General features: G+C 40.3%; 1 protein-coding gene across 4 annotated transcripts in view; it reads left to right on the top strand.

The window, feature by feature from the left end:
* Positions 1–5,109, top strand: part of ect2 (epithelial cell transforming 2) — a 67,206-nt gene extending 62,097 nt beyond the window's left edge. For 2 of the 4 annotated variants that reach the window (XM_072254571.1, XM_072254570.1), the window contains 3 exons: positions 29–178; positions 1,797–1,962; positions 3,852–5,109. In XM_072254571.1, coding sequence (XP_072110672.1) covers positions 29–178; positions 1,797–1,962; positions 3,852–3,895 — 360 coding nt within the window. In that variant the 3' untranslated portion in view covers positions 3,896–5,109. The remainder of the gene's footprint in view (positions 1–28; positions 179–1,796; positions 1,963–3,851) is intronic. The other 2 variants (XM_072254573.1, XM_072254572.1) reach the window with 1 other exon arrangement.
* The last annotated feature ends 15,183 nt before the right edge of the window (positions 5,110–20,292 follow it).

Raw genomic sequence — 20,292 nt, 5'->3', positions numbered from 1 at the left:
CAGTGTAAAATCTTCTTATTTTGTCTAGGTTACAAGAGCATTCTCATTTACTAAAACACCAAGGAGAGTTTTGCAGCGAGCTCTAATGGCTCACAGTACGCCAGATACCAAGAGTCCAAAAGGGAATAGAACTCATTTGGGTAGTCGATTAGCAAGCACCAGTACCACATCATTAACGGTAAGCACAAAGGTCCAATTTTATAGTTTGGGTCCTGATTCTGAACAACTTTCTTGCGTTTTAACATGTTTTTATTTTCTCAGCTGTTTTAATTAACAGGCAGTTGCTCAAATTAATACAAATGAGTTTCACTTCTTTCAGATTCTACACTTATCTGCAGGTGTTCTTGCCTTTATTTCAAGAATAAATAAAACTATTAAAATTGAAATCCATTAAAACTAGTATTTTAGTGGAAATTTTAGTAAGTTTGTTTAAAAATTCTTTAAACCAAGGATGATTTTTGATAAATCTTTGAAGGAGTAAATCGTGTGAGTAGGCATCTTTTCCATACAGCAATGCCATGTTATTTTTGAGGTAAAACTAATCTGTATTTAATTCAGTTGCATTCTTCTAATATTTTTAATTCTGTTATTAATTTGCATCTTTTACATATGCCTATATATCAGTTCAAATAGTATTTTAAATCTACTAGACAAGAGCAGTAGTAATTTTGACTCTATTCTTGGATCAAACTTTATTTTCAGCAGCTTTTGCTGGAGAGTGTAAGGTTTGCACTTGCTGTGAACCCAACATTACCCTTCTATTGTTCTTCTCTTATCCCATCCACCAGCTGTTATTACTATACTATACTGCCAACAAATTACAACTGCAGTCAGTTTTCTGACGTAATTTGGTCCCTGAACCAGACTACCATACAATGACAATAGATTAACATTTAGTTACTGTAAATCAGTGGTCACCTAAGTAATGCATGATAAATACTTGGCTTTCAACAATAATCATTTGCCTGCTTCAATGCATTGTGTTCCCTAGCTTATATACTCTCGTTGTATTATCAGACATCCCACCTCTCCCGGAAGTTTCGGGAGTCTCCTGCATCTGAATAGTGGCTCCCTGATGCCCGCAAATTATATACAATATCACGGAGATCAATTTTTTTGAGAGCGAGAGCGAGCGCGAGAGCAAGCAAGCGAGAGACCACGAGAGAGAGAGAGCGCACCATTGCAGAGTGTTCCAAAAAAAAAGAAAATATAAAACATACGTCACCCCAGACTACACTAAGGTGTACCCCTGCCTAATAGGGGTCAAAAATAATGACTGTTGCTCGCTGCACTGTTTGCAACAGTGACTTTTCTATTGCCCATGGTGTGTTAAGACTGTAAAAGACATGTTGAGGTGAGTTTAACAGGTGTCATTCGTTCATTAGCATAGCTAACATTATTTAAACTAACTGGCTAGCTGCCAAGGAGCCGCTCTATTGCAAACATCCCACCTCTCCCGGAGGTCTCCCGCAAATTGACGGTGCTACCTCCTTGAAATCAGTTTTTGCAGGGTGGGATGTCTGCATTATACTGAAAAGTTCCATAGCCATAGTTCCTGGTAATAGTAGTTGTCAGTGTGAGCAATCAGATTAAATTTTTCATGTAGAAAATTTGAAAGATCCTTTAGGGTGGAATATACTACGAATATATTGGCCAAGCACTTATTCCCTTGTGTGATTATTTCCTCTCTTCCCCCCCCCACCCCCCAATTTGGAGCACCTATATTTTTTTTGAAAAGCGCACCTTTTTGCCTGTCTTACCCTCTTGCAGTAATTTAGTGGTCTTCCTATATCTAGATTTCTCGTTCTTCATCCACACTTGGTGTGAATGACTCAGTGATGTCAGCAAACAATGTAACTGTTCAACGCTCTAACTCCCTGGATAGTGCACGTGTTGGCCTCAGACCTCGAAATATTCTACATCCACACTCACCAAGTCAACCCCATATTCATCTTGTGGACAGTGAGTCTTACTGTAGTTTTAATGTTTTATTAACCTCATGCACCAATTTTGTTACCTTCAGCATTAAAGTTATTGATGAACAATTTGGTGCTTGTGTTTTTTAATATATGAACTTGGTGTTTAATGTGCTACCAATACCTTTTTTCCCTTTTTTCTACTTGTGTTTACTCTCTGTGAATTGGGAATTGATGGGTTCAAGTTGACAGAGGTTCCAAGTTTGAGCGCTGTTAATGTGAGCAGGAAGAAATTTTATCACAGTTACTAACATTTCACTTTTGGTATTGGGAATTTTGGGCTGACAGAAACAATTTTTATAATACATTCTTGGTGTTAATTGAACTGTATTCAGTTTTCAACATAATTTTGTAACTGCAGAACAATTTTATTAGAATATATGCTGCAGGAGGTAAAATACTTGATCTAAATGTCTTTGTTATTGAATGTTTTAATGCTTTTTAGTAAAGGTCTTAATCTCTTTGAATATCCATCTTGGTTAGGAAAGTTTGCCTTTGTTTGAATTTGGTCTGATTTATTTTTGAGTAGAATTTGGTTTTTGCACCTTTTGGCTCTGCGAAGCTGCTTATTCTAGAATTTTTTTAAAATTTGATTTTTGGAATTTCTACATGTGTGACACTCACTTCCTTAATGCTCCCTTGGACAAAATTAATGAATACTCAGCAATAGTAACCCAACTAGACTTTATTCAGAGACTTTTTTGTTTGGTACAGTATATATCTTGTATACTTGCAATACAGCACCTTCATTTAGATCAATCATGTCAGTTTTAAATGATAGGTTCTTATTAAAACCCTTGGTTGTCTATAACGTATTTGTATATATAAAAAATCAAAGCTTTGCACTGTTTTCTGTTTGAGAATTTTGGGTAGATACTCAGTTCGGGTACTTTCCAATGAAGCAGTGATGGGCTACGCACAAAATATTGTCATTTTTTAACAAAACACTGAAAACTCTCCTCAGAGGTGATCAATTCCAAAATATTACTCATTACCATGCTCCTAGTTAACAGTTGGTTAAAACTATATGTGAGATTAGATTATTATTCTGCCTTCAGAGGACTGAAGAGTGACAAGTAGCCAAAATAAAGTTGTTTGTGAAGGCTATTCACTTTGCTTTTATATAAACTGTCATATGATTGTTTATATATGATCATATGTGACTATAGAATAATATTTGCAATAGTCAAAATACTTGTAGTGTAACAGGTGGTTCATATTGCCAAAACAGAAACAGAAAAAATGTAGAATAAATCTAAAACTCTTATCATTGTAATAGACAAAAAGAAAATTGAATGCTATACAATGCAATCAAAACAGCAATAGCAATATTTTAATATAATCCAGTTGTGCATTGTGGTGATCAGTCTGCTGAATGCATTTCTGGAAAATGAAATGCACACAATATTTGAGAAGAACCACTAATATTATTTTACCATGAAAGAAATCCAGAGGAATTAAATTTTCAAAAACTAATGCCATACATGATTAATTATCCAGATCATACTACATAAAACTAAACTGTTTATTGGACAAGATGACCTGATCAAAATTAATATTTTGGAAATTTGGTATTGATTTTAAAGTAAGTCCTGCGTAGTAGGATCACCGTGTGGAATTGATATCTAACTGATATGGTACAAGTAACTCTGGAGTTGTGGAAGAAGTATTTGAGATCCCATGATTTGGGGGGAATATGGTTTCAGCAAATAATTTTACCATGTAAAATATGATAGAAAATTGCATGTTAAATATTACGGGAGTTAATGTTGTTGCTCAAGAGGGAGTGGGTTGAAGGAAGGGAGCGAGCCCAATATGACCTTTGAGTTATGATATTAGAGAAATGTGAGCCAACTTTTTTTTTCTTTTATCCAGGCCATGCAGTCACCTTCATTGGTGAGTCTTCCAGCAATGTTTGAAAAAAGGTACCATACATTCAGTCGGTCCACAACTCATCTGATATAGAACTTGAATTTTGGTGGATAAATCAAGGAAATAGATTTTTAATCTGTTGCAAAATCTTTGAAATGATACAGTATCAAATGGAACTTGAAGTAAATGCAAAGGTTACATGGTGTTAAAGGAAGATGGACTAATAATTCTATGGATTTTTTTCTTGAACTTTATTTACAGTGAATCTGGATAGTTGTTTATTTGGCTGAACACTAATTGAAGGATTTGATTGCTGTTTTCCTATTGCAGTTTGTACATTTTTGTATGTTTATTATTTATTACTTGGCTTTGGTTGCCTTTTTAACAAAATGTATAAGTGTTTTTATACACTGAATTAAACTGACATGCTCCTGTTCGGAGAAGAGAAGCTATTTTAATCCAACTTGCAGGATAGTAAGCAGAAGGATTGGATGAAAAACTGATCAGTATGATTTCCATTGGAAGGGATGAAAATTGAGCATTGAACCTGATCCCCTCAGTTTCCTAACTTGCATTCTCTGTGATTGCTGGGCAATTAATTGAAATCCAATTTTTCTAGGACACAACATTTTTTTTTAAAACTGAACCTCAATGTTTTCATCCTAAACAGCAGATTTTAATGCTATAAAACTTGCAAAATAATTTTGTTCATTGAACTGGAATATTTCAAATTTAATGTGAAAGAGAATTAACAACATGTTCTTATTTGGCTAATACTAAAACAGAAGTCTTCAGCAATTTTAAAAGACAATCATTTGGGTTTCCTAAAGCTAAGCTAAACTGAGGTTATGATTTTTTTTTGTAATTATTTAGCTAATGGACAATTCCTAGGCTATAATTGTACCTTTCCTAGATGTCCTATTTTTTTAAAAAACTAAACTGCAATTCTTGTAAACAATCATATTGCATTGTTCAACAATGACCTATTAACAGTGCTATGGTGTTTTTGTATATGTGGATGTACTCTGCCTTGAATATATCATTAAATACGTATCCATATGAAGTATTGCTCACTGTGGGCATTTTCCTTTGTACTGATACTTTTTTCCCCCTTGGGTCGGGAGGATATCTGTCTTGTTTATTGTGTCAACATGGACTGTTTCTTAAGTATAGTGCAAAATAATCAAAGCTGCTAAATGAAGGATATATTGAATTTTTATGTAGATAACTTTTGGACTGTATAGTTTCATTTAAACATGATAGATGCAAATAAAATTGTTTTTGGAAAAAAAAACTTGTTAAATCATGAATTATTAATGAGGTTGATCATCTTGAATCTCAGATTTAGCATTCAAATTCTGGATTCAACCCATCAACATGACTGACTCATTGGTCTATGTTCAGGAAGCAACGTTATGTTTGGATTAAAATTTAACTTTTTAAGAAAAGTAAGGGATAGAAGAAGAGGATATACATTTGCTCAATCATTGCCACTCAGTTTGTAATAGGCATATGAAACTTGTAATTCTAGAAAACACATGCTTAAATGAAATACTTTTTTTTGGAAATGTAAATCCTTTGCTTAAAGGACATTGCAAGTCATTTTTTAATTAAATAAACTGCTCTGGTCAGTATTATCAATATGATTATTAGTTGTATCAATGATGCAAGTCCAAAGGCATATTTTTGGGAAACATAGATTTTCTAGCATCTTCTAGATTTCTGTTTAGCTGTACATGTTTAGATGCCAGAAGTTGTTGATTATATAGAGCCAGGGAAATGAGTATTGGCATTTTATTGGAGCAATATTGGTTGTGTAATGACAGTGTTAATCCATAACAGAACAGGGAAATCTCCTTTAGAAAGAAGACTATGAAATTGAATTCCACAATTACTAAGGAGAAATTCAATTTTAAGAGAAGAGAATGACTGTGGATAAATGTAATTAGAATTTAAGCAATATTAGTTGTGTAACATTAATCATAAGAAAATAAATCATAGAGAGGATTTAGCCCATTCCAAGAACCAAAATCTTCCTGGCTGATTTACTTTCGCTTTCAGCCCCATTTTCCTGCCTTCTCTCTAATCTTTGACACCCTCACTAATCAAGAACTTATGAAGTTCTCCTTTAAATATACTCATACCACTGGACAACAAATATGAATACTTTTGAGTGTATTTTGGGCTGCTGATCATGAAATTTCTCCATCACCTACCATTTTTTGAAATCACCTATATTTATTATTTAAATTCATAATTAAAAGTCAACTAAAATGTTGCCCACAATGTAAGCTCAAAACCTTTCTATCTTGTCCAAGTGCGCTTGGACAGAGTGGATGTTGCATGGCAAGACAGGTATTGGAAAAGCTATAAAAGCATCTCTCACACACACACACACACACACACACACACACACACACACACACACACACACTTCTATGCATTGTGTTTACAGGTATATCGCTTTGTGATCATGTTGATCTGCATGCACCATGCACATAGTGTATTCTTTGTACTCATAATAAATTGTATTTTCAGGAGTATTTGCGTTAGCAATATGACTCACCAGTATTGCAATGGCTGCAATATTTTCTGTTATATTTGTGGCAAGTAAAAAGTTAAATCTTAAAGATGAAGCATGACTCCTTTTATTAAAAAAGCATGAGTTGTACGTCGGGTGTAAAAATGGTGACCAAGACGAAGCCTAGTCTCACATTTGTTGTGCAACATGTGCTGTCAACCTTAGAGCTTGGCTCAGAGATACCCTGAAGTCAATGCTGTTCGCTGTTCGCTGTCCTGATGATATGGCGAGAGCAGAAGGATCATGTGACAAACTGCTAATTCTGTCTGACCAGTGTGTCTGGTTTCTCTGCTAAAACAAGAAATTCATTGAATATCCCAATCGCCCTTCAGCCATGAGACCTATGCTACACGATGATAGTCTTCCAGTACCGAAGACAGCAGAGACATGGAGTCTAGAGGAGGTAAACGAAGATGCCATGATGCATGAGCCAGGAATGGAAAAGAATACTGATACAGGTTTTGAACCCTTTATGTCAAGTCAGCCTCTTGATAATCTGAGATGTCCTGGTCAGAGACTTAAGTTTGTCAAAGGCCACAATATGATTGAGTTCACTTTGAAATTTGAAAATCAGAACCTAAAATCCAATGTGTCAGTATTTCAGTGGAATAAAGGAAATTACAGTAGCATGAAAGGGGAACTGGCCGAAGATGACTGCAAAGAGACACTAGCAGGGAGGATAGCAGAGCAGCAATGGCTGGAGTTTCTGTGAAAGATAACGAAGTGCAACTGATATATTCCAAATAAGAAGAAATTTTTGAATGGAAGAAGGACATTACCCTGGCTGACAAGTGAAGTCAGAGCCAAAGTAAAAGCAAAAGAGAGGGCATACAAGGAAGCCAAAGCTACTGGGAAGACAGAGGATTGGGAAGCTTTTAAAGACTTGCAGGAGGAAACTAAGAAGGTCATTAGCAAGGAAAAGATGAATTATGAAAGGAAGCTGGCAACTAATATCAAAGAAGATACTGAAAGCTTTTTAAGTGTATAAAGGGTAAAAGAGAGTCGAGGATAGGTTATAGGACCAATAGAAAATGACACTGGCAATACTGCAATGAGAGACATAGAGATGGCAGAGGAGCTGAATGCATATTTTGCATCAGTCCTCACAGTGGAAGTATACTGGCCATTCAAGAGTGTCAGTGAAGTTAAGTATGTGTGGTGCAAATGGATAAATCTCCTGGACATGATGGATTGCACCCTTGGGTTCTGAAGGAAGTAGCTGGAGAGATTGTGGAGGCATTAACAATGAACTTTCAAGAATTGATAGATTCTGGCATTGTACCAGATGACTGGAAAATTGCAAATGTTACTCCGCTATTTAAGAAGGGTGGGAGGCAGCAGAAAGGAAACAATAGATCTGTTAGCCTGATATCAGTCATTGGGAAGTTGTTGGAATCGATTGTTAGGGGTGAGATTACGGAGTACCTGGAGGCACATGACAAGATAGGCCAAAGCCAGCATGGTTTCCTGAAAGAAAAATCCTGTCTGACAAACCTACTGCAATTTTTTGAGGAAATTACAAGCAGGATAGACAAAGAGAAGGCAATGCTGGATTTAGTGTTGTGTAATGAGCCAGATTTGATACGGGAACTCAAGGTAAAGGAGCCATTAGGAGGTAGTGACCATAATATGATAAATTTTAATCTACAATTTGAGAGGGAGAAGGGAAAATCGGAAGTGTCAGTATTACAGCTGAACAAAGGGGACTGTGGACCCATGAGGGAGGAGCTGGCCAGAGTTGACTGGAAAGATACCCTAGCAGGATGACAGTGGAACAACAATGGCAGGTATTTCTGGGAATAATACAGAAGGTGCAGGATCAGTTCATTCCAAAGAAGAAGAAAGATTCTAAGGGGAGTAAGGAGGGGACCGTGGATGACAAGCTAAGTCAAGGACAGTATAAAAATAAAAGAGAGAAAGTATAACATAGCAAGGACGAGCAGGAAGCCAGAGGATTGGGAGACTTTTAAGGAGCAACAGAAGATAACTAAAAAGGCAATACGGGGGAAAAAGATGAGGTACGAAGGTAAGCTAGCCAAGAATATAAAGGAGGATAGTAAAAGCTTCTTGAGGTATGTGAAGAGGAAAAAATTAGTTAAGACCAAAGTTGGGCCCTTGAAGACAGAAACAGGTGAAATTATTATGGGGAACAAGGAAATGGCAGACAAGCTGAACAGATCTCTTTCCACTAGGGAAGACGCAAACAATCTCCTAGATGTAATAGTGGCCAGAGGACCTAGGGTAACGGAGGAACTGAAGGAAATTCGCATTAGGCAGAAAATGGTGTTAGATAAACTGATATGACTGAAGGGTGATAAATCCCCAGGGCTTGATGGTCTGCATCCCAGGGTACTTAAGCAGGTGGCTCTAGAAATCGTGGACACATTGGTAACCATTTTCCAATGTTCTATAGATTCAGAATCAGTTCCTGCAGATTGGAGGGTAACTAATGTTATCCCACTTTTTCATTGCATATTGTGTACTGTTTGTTATTTTGTGGTACTGATTTGTAACAGGGAACACATCACACAGCATCCACCCAAACAAGATTTCTTAAGTTTGGCCAGGCCAACGGCTGTCTTCCCCTTGATTAGGGATGTGCGTGCATGCAGCCGGTTACAGTTACTCCGCAGTTTCTGACTTTTAAACTTTTTAACTTAGTTATTTGTGTATTTTTTTCTCTCATGGTAACACGTTGAAGCTGCACCCTCTCTAACATGCTGGTGGAAAGAGTTTTACTTGTTTTTTTAGCGCTGAAATTAGTTTCATTCGGACATGTCTCGATAGTGTGGCAGCAGGATGGCTGCATTGTGTATTCCAGGGACCAATTGATTACGCTCATGCCCGCCGGTTTAGCGAACAGAGCCCCGGACATACCGGCTGAAATCTGGAGGAAAACACACAGAGGATGCAGAGAGGGATCAAAAAGGCGAGGGAAGAGGACCAGGTCGAGACAACAGAGGCTTATGGAGAAGAGAAGTAATAAGCCGTGTCTCCCCTCTCTAATCATGGGAAATGTGAGATCGCTGGGGAATAAAATGAACGAACTGACTGCGCTTGTCAGAAGTCAGAGAACAATTCAGGAGAGCAGTGTCATGTGTTTTACTGAGACGTGGCTACACGAGGACATACCCGATCAAAGCGTTTCCATAGAGGGCTTCCAGACTGTTTGAGCTGACTGGAATTGCACGGAGAGCGGTAAGCGTAAAGGAGGGGGTTTGGCGGTTCTGGTAAATAACAGATGGTGCAATCCTGGGCATATTACGATCAAGGAATGGGTCTGTAGCCCGGATATTGAACTTTTTGCTGTTGGACTCCAGCTATATTATTTGCCAAGGGAAATCTCGCATGCTATTGTGGTTGTTGTGTACATCCCTCCCTCTGCCAACCCAACATCAGCGTGTAACACCATTTACATCTTCATAGCCAGACTACAAACCTAGCACCCGACTGCCCTCATTACCATCTCAGGTGACTTCAACCATGGCTAGAACACTGCCCAACTTCAAGCAGTATGTGAGCTGTACAACCAGAGGGGAGAGGACTCTGGATTTGATGTAAGCTGATGTTAAGGATGCATACAGCTCCTCTCAGATCACAACCTGGTGCATCTAAAGCCCTGCTATGTGCCTCTGGTGAAGAGTAAACCTGCAACCTCGAGGACAGTGAGAAAATGGTCGGAGGAGGCTTATGAGGCACTCCAGGGTTGTTTTGAGGTGACAGACTGGCAGGCACTCTGTGAGCCACATGGAGAGGATATTGATGGGCTCACAGAGTGCATCACTGATTACATCAACTCCTGTGTGGACTGCAATGTTCCGACAAGAACTGTCCTTTGTTATTCAAATAACAAGCCATGGGTGACAAAGAACATTAAGGACATCCTGAATGCTAAAAAGAGAGCGTTTAGAGATGGAAATAGGGAGGAGCTGAGGGCAATACAGAGTGACCTGAAAGCCAGGATCAGGGAGGCTAAAGACAGGTAAAGGAGGAAGCTTGAGTGGAAACTCCAGCAGAACAACATGAGAGAGGTCTGGAGGGGGATGAGGACCGTCACTGGGTTCCGGCAAACTAGCAACAGAGGAGCGGAAGGCAGTGTGGACAGGGCCAATGAACTTAACCTGTTCTTTAACAGATTTGTCATTGTGGCCCCTGCCCATCCCCCACATGAGTCATCTGTTGTCAGCCCCCAACCAACACATATTCCACTCTCCCCTCCTACCCCTCCTCACAGACCCCACCCTGGTCTCATGACTATACCCCTCGCCCACATGAAACCACCACGGTGGGCTTCACAGCTCTACAGGTGAGAAGACAGCTGAAACATCTCAACCCAAGCAAGGCTGCAGGACTGGATGGTGTCAGTACCAGGGTGCTCAAAGCCTGTGCCCCTCAGCTATGTGGAGTACTTCGCCATGTATTCAACCTGAGCCTGGGCTCCGGAGGGTTCCTGTACTGTGGAAGACGTCCTACCTCGTCCCTGTGCCGAAGACGCCGCGCCCCAGTGGCCTTAATGACTACAGACCGGTGGCATTGACCTCCCACATCATGAAGACCCTGGAGAGACTTGTTCTGGAGCTGCTCCGAGCTATGCTCAGGCCACACTTAGATCCCCTCCAGTTCGCCTACCAGCCCCGACTAGGAGTTGAGGATGCCATGGTCTTCCTACTGAACCGTGTCTACGCCCACCTGGACAGGCCAGCGAGAACTGTGAGGGTCATGTTTTTTGACTTCTCCAGTGCGTTCAACACGATCCGCCCTGCTCTGCTGGGGGAGAAGCTGACAACGATGCAGGTGGATGCTTCCCTGGTGTCATGGATTCTTGATTACCTGACTGGCAGACCACAGTACGCGTGCTTGCAACACTGTGCGTCCGACAGAGTGATCAGCAGCACTGGGGCTCCACAGGGGACTGTCTTGTCTCCCTTTCTCTTCACCATTTACACCTTAGACTTCAACTACTGCACAGAGTCTTGTCATCTTCAGAAGTTTTCGGATGACTCTGCCATAGTTGGATGCATCAGCAAGGGAGATGAGGCTGAGTACAGGGTTACGGTAGGAAACTTTGTCACATGGTGTGAGCAGAATTATCTGCAGCTTAGTGTGAAAAAGACTAAGGAGCTGGTGGTAGACCTGAGGAGAGCTAAGGTACCGGTGACCCCTGTTTCCATCCAGGGGGTCAGTGTGAACATGGTGGAGGATTACAAATACCTGGGGATACGAATTGACAATAAACTGGACTGGTCAAAGAACACTGAGGCTGTCTACAAGAAGGATCAGAGCCAGTGCGATCATGTTTGCTGTTGTATGCTGGGGCAGCAGGCTGAGGGTGGCAGACACCAACAGAATCAACAAACTCATTTGTAAGGCCAGTGATGTTGTGGGGATGGAACTGGACTCTCTCACGGTGGTGTTTGAAAAGAGGATGCTGTCTAAGTTGCATGCCATCTTAGACAATGTCTCCCATCCACTACATAATGTACTGGGTGGGCACAGGAGTACATTCAGCCAGAGACTCATTCCACCGAGATGCAGCACGGAGCGTCATAGGAAGTCTTTCCTGCCTGTGGCCATCAAACTTTACAACTCCTCCCTTGGAGGGTCAGACATCCTGAGCCAATAGGCTGGTCCTGGACTTATTTCATAATTTACTGGCATAATTTAGATATTACTATTTAACTATTTATGGTTCTATTACTATTTATTATTTATGGAGCAACTGTAACGAAAACCAATTTCCCCCGGGATTAATAAAGTATGACTATGATTATTAAGCTGCTAGCTGAACCTAGGGTTACAATTGCATTTTCCTTCCATACTACTGACTCATCCTGCATGTTAACTTTGAGGGAATCCTATACGAAGACTCCCAAGTCCCTTTACACCTCTTTATTTCTGAATTTTCTCCATTTACACTATAGTGTATGCCTTTATTTTTTATTACCAAAGTGCATGAGCATGCATTTCCCTACACCGTATTCCAGTTGCCGCTTCTTTGCCCATTCTCATGTGTCCAAGTTATTTAAGCAGACTCCTTGCTACCTCAACATTACCTGCACTTCCACCTATCTTTGTATCACCACAAACTTGGCCACAAATTCCATCATCGAGATCATTAGCATGTAACATGAAAAGTAGCAGAGCCAACAGAACACCAGTGGCGAAACAGAAAAAGCCCTCTTTCTTCCCACTCTTTGCCTTCTGCCTGTCAGCCAATCTTCTATCCATGCTATTATCTTTCCTGTAATACCATGGGCTCTTATCCCATTTAGCAGCTTTATGTGTGGCACCTTGTCAAATGGCTTCTGAAAATCCAAGTAAACAATGTCCACTGACTCTCCTTTGTCTATCCTGTCTGTTACTTCTTCAAAGATTTCCAGGGCACTTGTCAGGCAAGATTTCCCCTCAAGGAAGCCATGTTGACTTTGGCCTATTTTATCATATGTCTCCAAGCACCCCACAACTTCATTCTTCATAATGAAGAATCTTGGAAACTACTGAAATCAGGCTAGCTTACCTATAATTTCCTTTCTTCTGCCTCCTTCTTGAAGAGTGGAGTGACATTTGCAATTTTGCAGCCCTCTGGAACCATTCCAGAATCTAGTAATTCTTGAAAGATCACTACTAATGCCCCATGATCTCTTCAGCTAACTTTTTCAGAACACTGGGGTGTAATCCATCTGGTCCAGTGGACATTTCAGATTCCCAAACACCATTTCTTTAGTAATAGTGACTACAATCACCTATGCCCCCTGACAATGTCAAATTTCTGGCATATTGCTGGTGTCTTACTCAGTAAAAACTGATTCAAAACACTTACTCAGATTGTCTGCCATTTCTTTGTTTCCCATTACTACCTCTCCAGTGTAATTTCCCATAATAGCACAGGGAAAATCTCTTAGAGGTAGGGAATATGGGATTTGTATTCTTGAGAATATGTATTTGTTAATAACTAATAAGACAATTATGAATGTCAATAGGTCTTTCAATTTCAGTTTTATCAATTTGTGTAGCATTCCAATACAATGTTCAAGCTTCTTTAGTACAACAGTGGAAGTATGAAAAGTAGGAAGAAGTGAGATGATGTTTCATCTTTCCATCGATGACTGTATTGTTGTCTTTGCCATGGATTTTATTTTTCTCCACATTCGTTCATATCACCAGGCAATGGAACAATCTTTTGTATTTTCAGCTTCTTTACTTGTCTTTGTTTTCGAGCTGTTTTCAGAGCTTTTGATTTCAGAAAATTATCTTCCAATTGATAGATAAGTTCTTCAATTAGTCCAACCTGCAATCAGTCAGCTATTATTTAAAACTCTAATGTTAGTGAAAAGTACATCCTAAATTTCAGGTTGCTCCAAGTTATTACTCTAACATTTGATAGTTCACTTTAAGAAATGTTCACCTCAAAGATATGTTGCAACAATATTGCATTAATTGCAGTAAAGTGTAACTACATCTTTAAAAAAAATGAATGTGTATTCCTGACTATGATTTCCTTCTTCCATGGCAGGCATGTTTGACTTGCATATTACAGGTAACTGCAAAACTAGTTTGAAGTATTATAATATAGAAAACAGAAGAAATCTGATACTCAAACACGAGGAATTCTGCAGATGCTGGAAATTCAAGCAACACAACTCAAAGTTGCTGGTGAACGCAGCAGGCCAGGCAGCATCTCTAGGAAGAGGTACAGTCGACGTTTTGGGCAGAGACTCTTCGTCAGGACTAACTGAAAGAAGAGCTAGTAAGAGATTTGAAAATGGGAGGGGGAGGGGGAGATCAGAAATGATAGGAGAAGACAGGAGGGGGAGGGATGGAGCCAAGAGCTGGACAGTTGATTGGCAAAAAGGATATGAGAGGATCATGGGACGGCAGGCCCAGGGAGAAAGAAAAGGGGGAGGGGGGGGAACCTTGAGGATGGGCAAGGCGTATAGTCAGAGAGACAGAGGGAGAAAAAGGAGAGAGAGAGAAAGAATGTGTGTATATAAATAAATAACGGATGGGGTACGAGGGGGTGGTGGGGCATTAGCGGAAGTTTGAGAAGTCAATGTTCATGCCATCAGGTTGGAGGCTACCCAGACAGGATATAAGGTGTTGTTCCTCCAACCTGAGTGTGGCTTCATTTTTACAGTAGAGGAGGCCGTGGATAGACATATCAGAATGGGAATGGGACGTGGAATTCAAATGTGTGGCCACTGGGAGATCCTGCTTTCTCTGCATACTATTGGATTTCTATTTCTATTTCAATGCACAATGTTCTTTCTCTGATGAGTTAAACACATAGAGCTTATGGAATATAAAAATTAAGTTATAATCTGCTGTATCATTTATCATTAATTACTCTAAAAGAACCACTGGGATTACTGGATGTAAGGAAAAGTTTAGGAAAATAAAGGCCTGTAGTTAAATTAATTTGACCTGCATTTTTGAAACTCGTCTTTTTGCTCTAAATTGAAATCTTGACAAACATTATACCAATTGCTTGAATTTTTGTTTCTTTGAGATTTCTAATATGAGGTAACATACAGATTTCTCCTAGTCTTTTGATGTGAGGAATATTGTTATGTCTGACTTAAAAAAGAATTGGCATGCTGAATATGGCCTCAATTATTATCTTTAAAGTAAATGTCTAGAGAACCAGTGGTGGAACTGTTCTTGATTGGAAGTTTTCTTGCTGGTTGCAATTATTTGTGGGTTATCTAGTCTCAAGTTGCAACTCTTGCAAAAACAGAGTATAAAAACTGTGAAAAAATAGTTCCTATTCTTTCAAATGGGCCATTGCCATTTGAAAAGAACAAGTCTTATTGGGAATGACTCGTTCTTTGCAGGGCGGAAGCCATTTAAAAACAAGTCTCATCAGGAGTGAGTTTTACTTGAGCCAATAAAAGAAATGATGCATAAGCAGAGCGGCCAATGTTGGAGTGGCCAGTGTCAGAGAGGTCAGGCTTTGGCTCAGCAAGTTTCGACATGAACAGGCAGAGGCTAAGGGTGCTGAATCATTTTTATCACTTTTTATTGTGGAACTTGGGCTTGAGAAGTTGGAGCCAAAGCAAAAACAAGCTTGGAGAAAAGTGGTTGAGTAAGTGACAAAAGTGCATGTGAAACTCATAGGTTTCAGAAAGAAGGCATAGGTAAGCTTTTTTTAAAATTGTCTGTATATCTTTAGTGCTTAGTTCAGTGTAGGCAGGATAGTTAAGGTAGTGGAATGCTCCTCCTGTGAGATATGGGGTTTCAGCGTACCTAATGACCTTCCTGATTTCAGTTCCTGACTGACGAGGACAATCAGGAGGCTGAAAACTTCATAGATGAAAATTTTACTGAGGTGGTTACACCCAGAATGCAGGCTTCAGGTAGATGATGGGTGACCACCAGGGAAAGTAAGAGGAGTAAACAGTTAGTGCAGAGCTCCTCTGTGGCCATTCCCCTCAGCAACAAGTATACCCCTTTGGATAATGTTGGGGGGGGGGGGGGTTGTTGGGACACACCCGCATCAGTCAGGCTAGTGGCATTGTTGCTGGCTCTAGACCTCAGCAGGGAAGGGTAAAGTCAGCCTGAGTCAAGGGTAGGAGAGAGAGAGGAGATCTGTGGCCGCAAAAGAGACACTAGGGGTGGTGAGTTGCCTCCCAGGTAGTAGGGTCCAGGATGTCATGGAGTGGCTTCAGAATATTCTCCAGGGGGGAGGGTGAGCAGTGAGAAGTGGTGCACATTGACTTCAATGACATTGGTAGAAAGGGGAGCGAGGTCCCGTACAGAGTGTATAGGGAGTAAGGAAAGAGACTGGAGAGCAGGATCTCCAAGGTATTAATCTCTGGATTATTCCCATTGTCACATGCTAGTAAAGGCAAGAATAGAATGATAATACAAATGAGGAAATGGTACAGGATTTCAAGTTCTTGGATCATTGGAACCTTTTCTGGGGCAGGGATGACCTGTACAAGAGGGACGGATTGCAACTAAACTGGAGGGGAACATGTATGCTGGCTGGGAGGTTCACTAGTGCCATTCAGGAGCGTATAGTTTGGCAGAGGAATAGGAATAAGGGCACCAGGTCAGAAAGTGGAGGAGTGCAGAGGAGTGTCGATATCAGGATCAGAAAAAAAACAGGCAGGAGCCAAGTAATAGATGTAATAAGACGGATAGTTTGAAGTGCGTATATTTTTAATGCTAGGGGTATTATTTGTAAAGATGATGAACAAGGATCAGTACATGAAACTGTGATGTTGTGGCCATTACAGAGATTTGGTTAAGAGATGGACAGGAATGGATGCTTAATGTTCCAGAGTTTCAATGTTTTAGAAAAGATAGAGGGGGAGAGATGATGCACTACTAATCAAGGACAATATCGTAACTACACACAGAGGGGACAGTACAGAGGGCTAATCTACTGAATCTATATAGATAGAACTCAAAAAATAGGAAAGGTGCAATCACTCGGATTGTACTACAGACCTGCCAATTGCCACATTGAGGAACTGATATGCCTTCAGACAAGGAAAGGTGTAAAAACAAATGGATTGCTGCCATGGGAGTCTTCTACCTCTCTAATATAAACTGGGATCTTCTTAGTGCAAGAAGTTTAGATGGAGCGTAATTTCCTTGGTGCATTGAGGAGGGGTTCTTAAATCATTATGTAGAAAAGTACAAGAAAAGCAAGGGGTGTACTGGATCTGGTGTTGGGCAACGAGCCTGGACAGTTGACTGAGCAATTGGGGAACAGTGACCACATTCCTTTCTCTCTAAGATAGCTACAGATAAGAATGAGTATGGATATTGCAAGAGAGTATTAAACTGGAGCAGGGGAAATTACAAGTGTATTAGGCATGAACTAGGGAGGGTTAATTGGAAACAGCTGTTTTTGGGCTTGTCACATCTGACATGTGGAGGGTTTTTAAAGACCAACTGCACAGAGTACAGGACAGGTTTGTTCCAGTAAGGGAAAGACAAGGATGGTAAGGTAAGAGAGCTTTGGATTTCGAGATGGTGATGAATTTAGTCAAAAAAAAAAGGAAAGTATGGAAAGCTTAGGAAGCTAGAATCAAAATGAGCCCTTGAGGATTACAAAGAAGCCAGAAAAGAACTTGAAAGAGCAATTAGGAAAGCTAGGAGGGGCCATTGGCAAGTAGGATTAAAGAGAATCCCAAGGCATTCTACACATACATCAAGAGCTAGAGGATAACTAAGAAGATAGTGGGACCACTCAAGGATGAATGGGGGAATATGTGCTAAAATGGAAGAATGTGTGTGAGGTCCTTAATGAGTATTTTACAACAGTATTTACCAAGGAAAAGGATGTGAAAGATAGGGAGATCAGTGTCAAGCTTATTGATATACTCACAATACGCTGGAGGAACTCAGCAGGTCGGGCAGCATCAGTGGAAACGATGAGTCGATGTTTCGGGACGGAACCCTTGGTCAGGACTGAAGAAAGAAGGTGGGGGAGGGTTGGAGGAAAGCTCATAGTTTCAGTTGAAAAACCAACCTGGTTTTTCAGCTGAAACTACGAGCTTTCCTCCAACCCTCCAGCGTATTGTGAGTGTTGCTTTGATCCCAGCATCTGCAGATTATTTTGTATATAAGCTTATTGATATGCTAGGGCTTTTCAAGGTAAAGTGGGTGGTGTGGTTCTCTGGGTTAAAAACAAAATTAAATCATTAGAAATAGGTGACATAGGGTTGGAAGGTGTTGAAACTAAGGAACTGAAGAGCTAAAGATACCCTGATGGGAGTTATGTACATACCAGCAAACAGTAGTAAGGATGTAGTCTGCAAGTTACAATGGGAGATTAAAAAAAAGGCATGCCAAAATGGCAATGTTAGAATAGTCATGGGGGATTTCAATATGCAGGGAGATTGGGAAAATCAGGTTGGTGTGGGATTCCAGGAGGGGAAATTTCTAGAATGCCTACGAGATAGCTTTTTAGAGCAGCTCGTGATTGAGCCCTGTGGGGGAATAGTTATTCTGGATTGAGTGTTGTACAATGAACTGGAATTGATTAGACTTTAAGGTGAAAGAATTCTTTGGGGAAAGTGATCGAATTTACCCTGGAATTTGAGAAGGGGAAGCTAAAGTCAGATGTATCAGTAATCACTGTAATCAGTAGAGTAAAGGGAATTACAGAGGCATGAGAGAGAAGTTAGCCAGAATTGATTGGAAAAGAACACTGGCAAGAATGACGGCAGAGCAGCAATGGCTGGAATCTCTGGAAGCAACTTGGAAGGCACAGAATATATACATCCTAAAGAGTAAGTATCCTAAAAGAAAGATGATACAACCATGGCTGACAAGAGAAGTCAAAGCCAACATAAAAGCCAAAGAGAGGGGATATAATAGAGCAAAAATTAGTGGGAAGTTAGAGGATTAGGAAGTTCTCAAATACCACAGAAGGCAACTACAAAAGTCATTAAGAAGGTAAAGATGGAATATGAAAGTAAGCTAGGAAACAATATTAAAGAGGATCCCAAACGTTTCTTCAGATTCATAACCATAGAAACCATAGAACCACAGCACAGAAACAGGCCCTTTGGCCCTTCTTGACTGTGCCGAACCATTTTCTGACTAGTCCCACTGAACTGCACACGGACCATATCCCTCCATACACCTCCCATGTATCTGTCCAATTTATTCTTAAATGTTAAAAAAGAACCCGCATTTACCACTTCATCTGGCAGCTCATTCCATACTCCCACCACTCTCTGTGTGAAGAAGCCCCCTGTAATGTTCCCTTTAAACTTTCCCCCCCTCACCCTTAACCCATGTCCTCTGTTTTTTTTCTCCCCTTGCCTCAGTGGAAAAAGCCTGCTTGCATTCACTCTAACTATACCCATCATAATTTTATATACCTCTATCAAATCTCCCCTCATTCTTCTACGCTCCAGGGAATAAAGTCCTAACCTATTCAACCTTTCTCTGTAACTGAGTTTCTCAAGTCCTGGCAACATCCTTGTAAACCTCCTCTGCACTCTTTCAACCTTATTTATATCCTTCCTGTAATTTGGTGACCAAAACTGAACACAATACTCCAGATTCGGCCTCACCAATGCCTTATACAACCTCATCATAACATTCCAGCTCTTATACTCAATACTTCGATTAATAAAGGCCAATGTACCAAAAGCTCTCTTTACGACCCTATCTACCTGTGACGACACTTTTAGGGAATTTTGTATCTGTATTCCCAGATCCCTCTGTTCCACTGCACTCCTCAGTGCCTTACCATTAACCCTGTACGTTCTACGTTGGTTTGTCCTTCCAACGTGCAATACCTCACACTTGTCAGTATTAAACTCCATCTGCCATTTTTCCAGCTGGTCCAAGTCCCTCTGCAGGCTCTGAAAACCTTCCTCACTGTCTACTACACCTCCAATCTTTGTATCATCAGCAAACTTGCTGATCCAATTTACCACATTATCATCCAGATCATTGATATAGATGACAAATAACAATGGACCCAGCACTGATCCCTGTGGCACACCACTAGTCACAGGCCTCCACTCAGAGAAGCAATTTTCTACCACCACTCTCTGGCTTCTTCCATCGAGCCAATGTCCAATCCAATTTACCACCTCTCCATGTATACTTAGCAACTGAATTTTCCTAACTAACCTCCCATGCGGGACCTTGTCAAAGGCCTTACTGAAGTCCATGTAGACAATATCCACTGCCTTCCCTTCATCCACTTTCCTGGTAACCTCCTCGAAAAACTCCAACAGATTGGTCAAACATGACCTACCATGCACAAAGCCATGTTGACTCTCCCTAATAAGCCCCTGTCTATCCAAATGCTTGTAGATTCTGTCTCTTAGTACTCCCTCCAATAACTTACCTACTACTGACGTTAAACTCACCGGCGTATAATTTCCT

This window comes from Mobula birostris, chromosome 4, assembly GCF_030028105.1.
Source record: "Mobula birostris isolate sMobBir1 chromosome 4, sMobBir1.hap1, whole genome shotgun sequence".
Taxonomy (NCBI): domain Eukaryota; kingdom Metazoa; phylum Chordata; class Chondrichthyes; order Myliobatiformes; family Myliobatidae; genus Mobula; species Mobula birostris.
The sequence above is the reverse complement of the archived record's forward strand: the minus strand, read 5'-3'. Positions and strand labels throughout refer to the sequence as shown.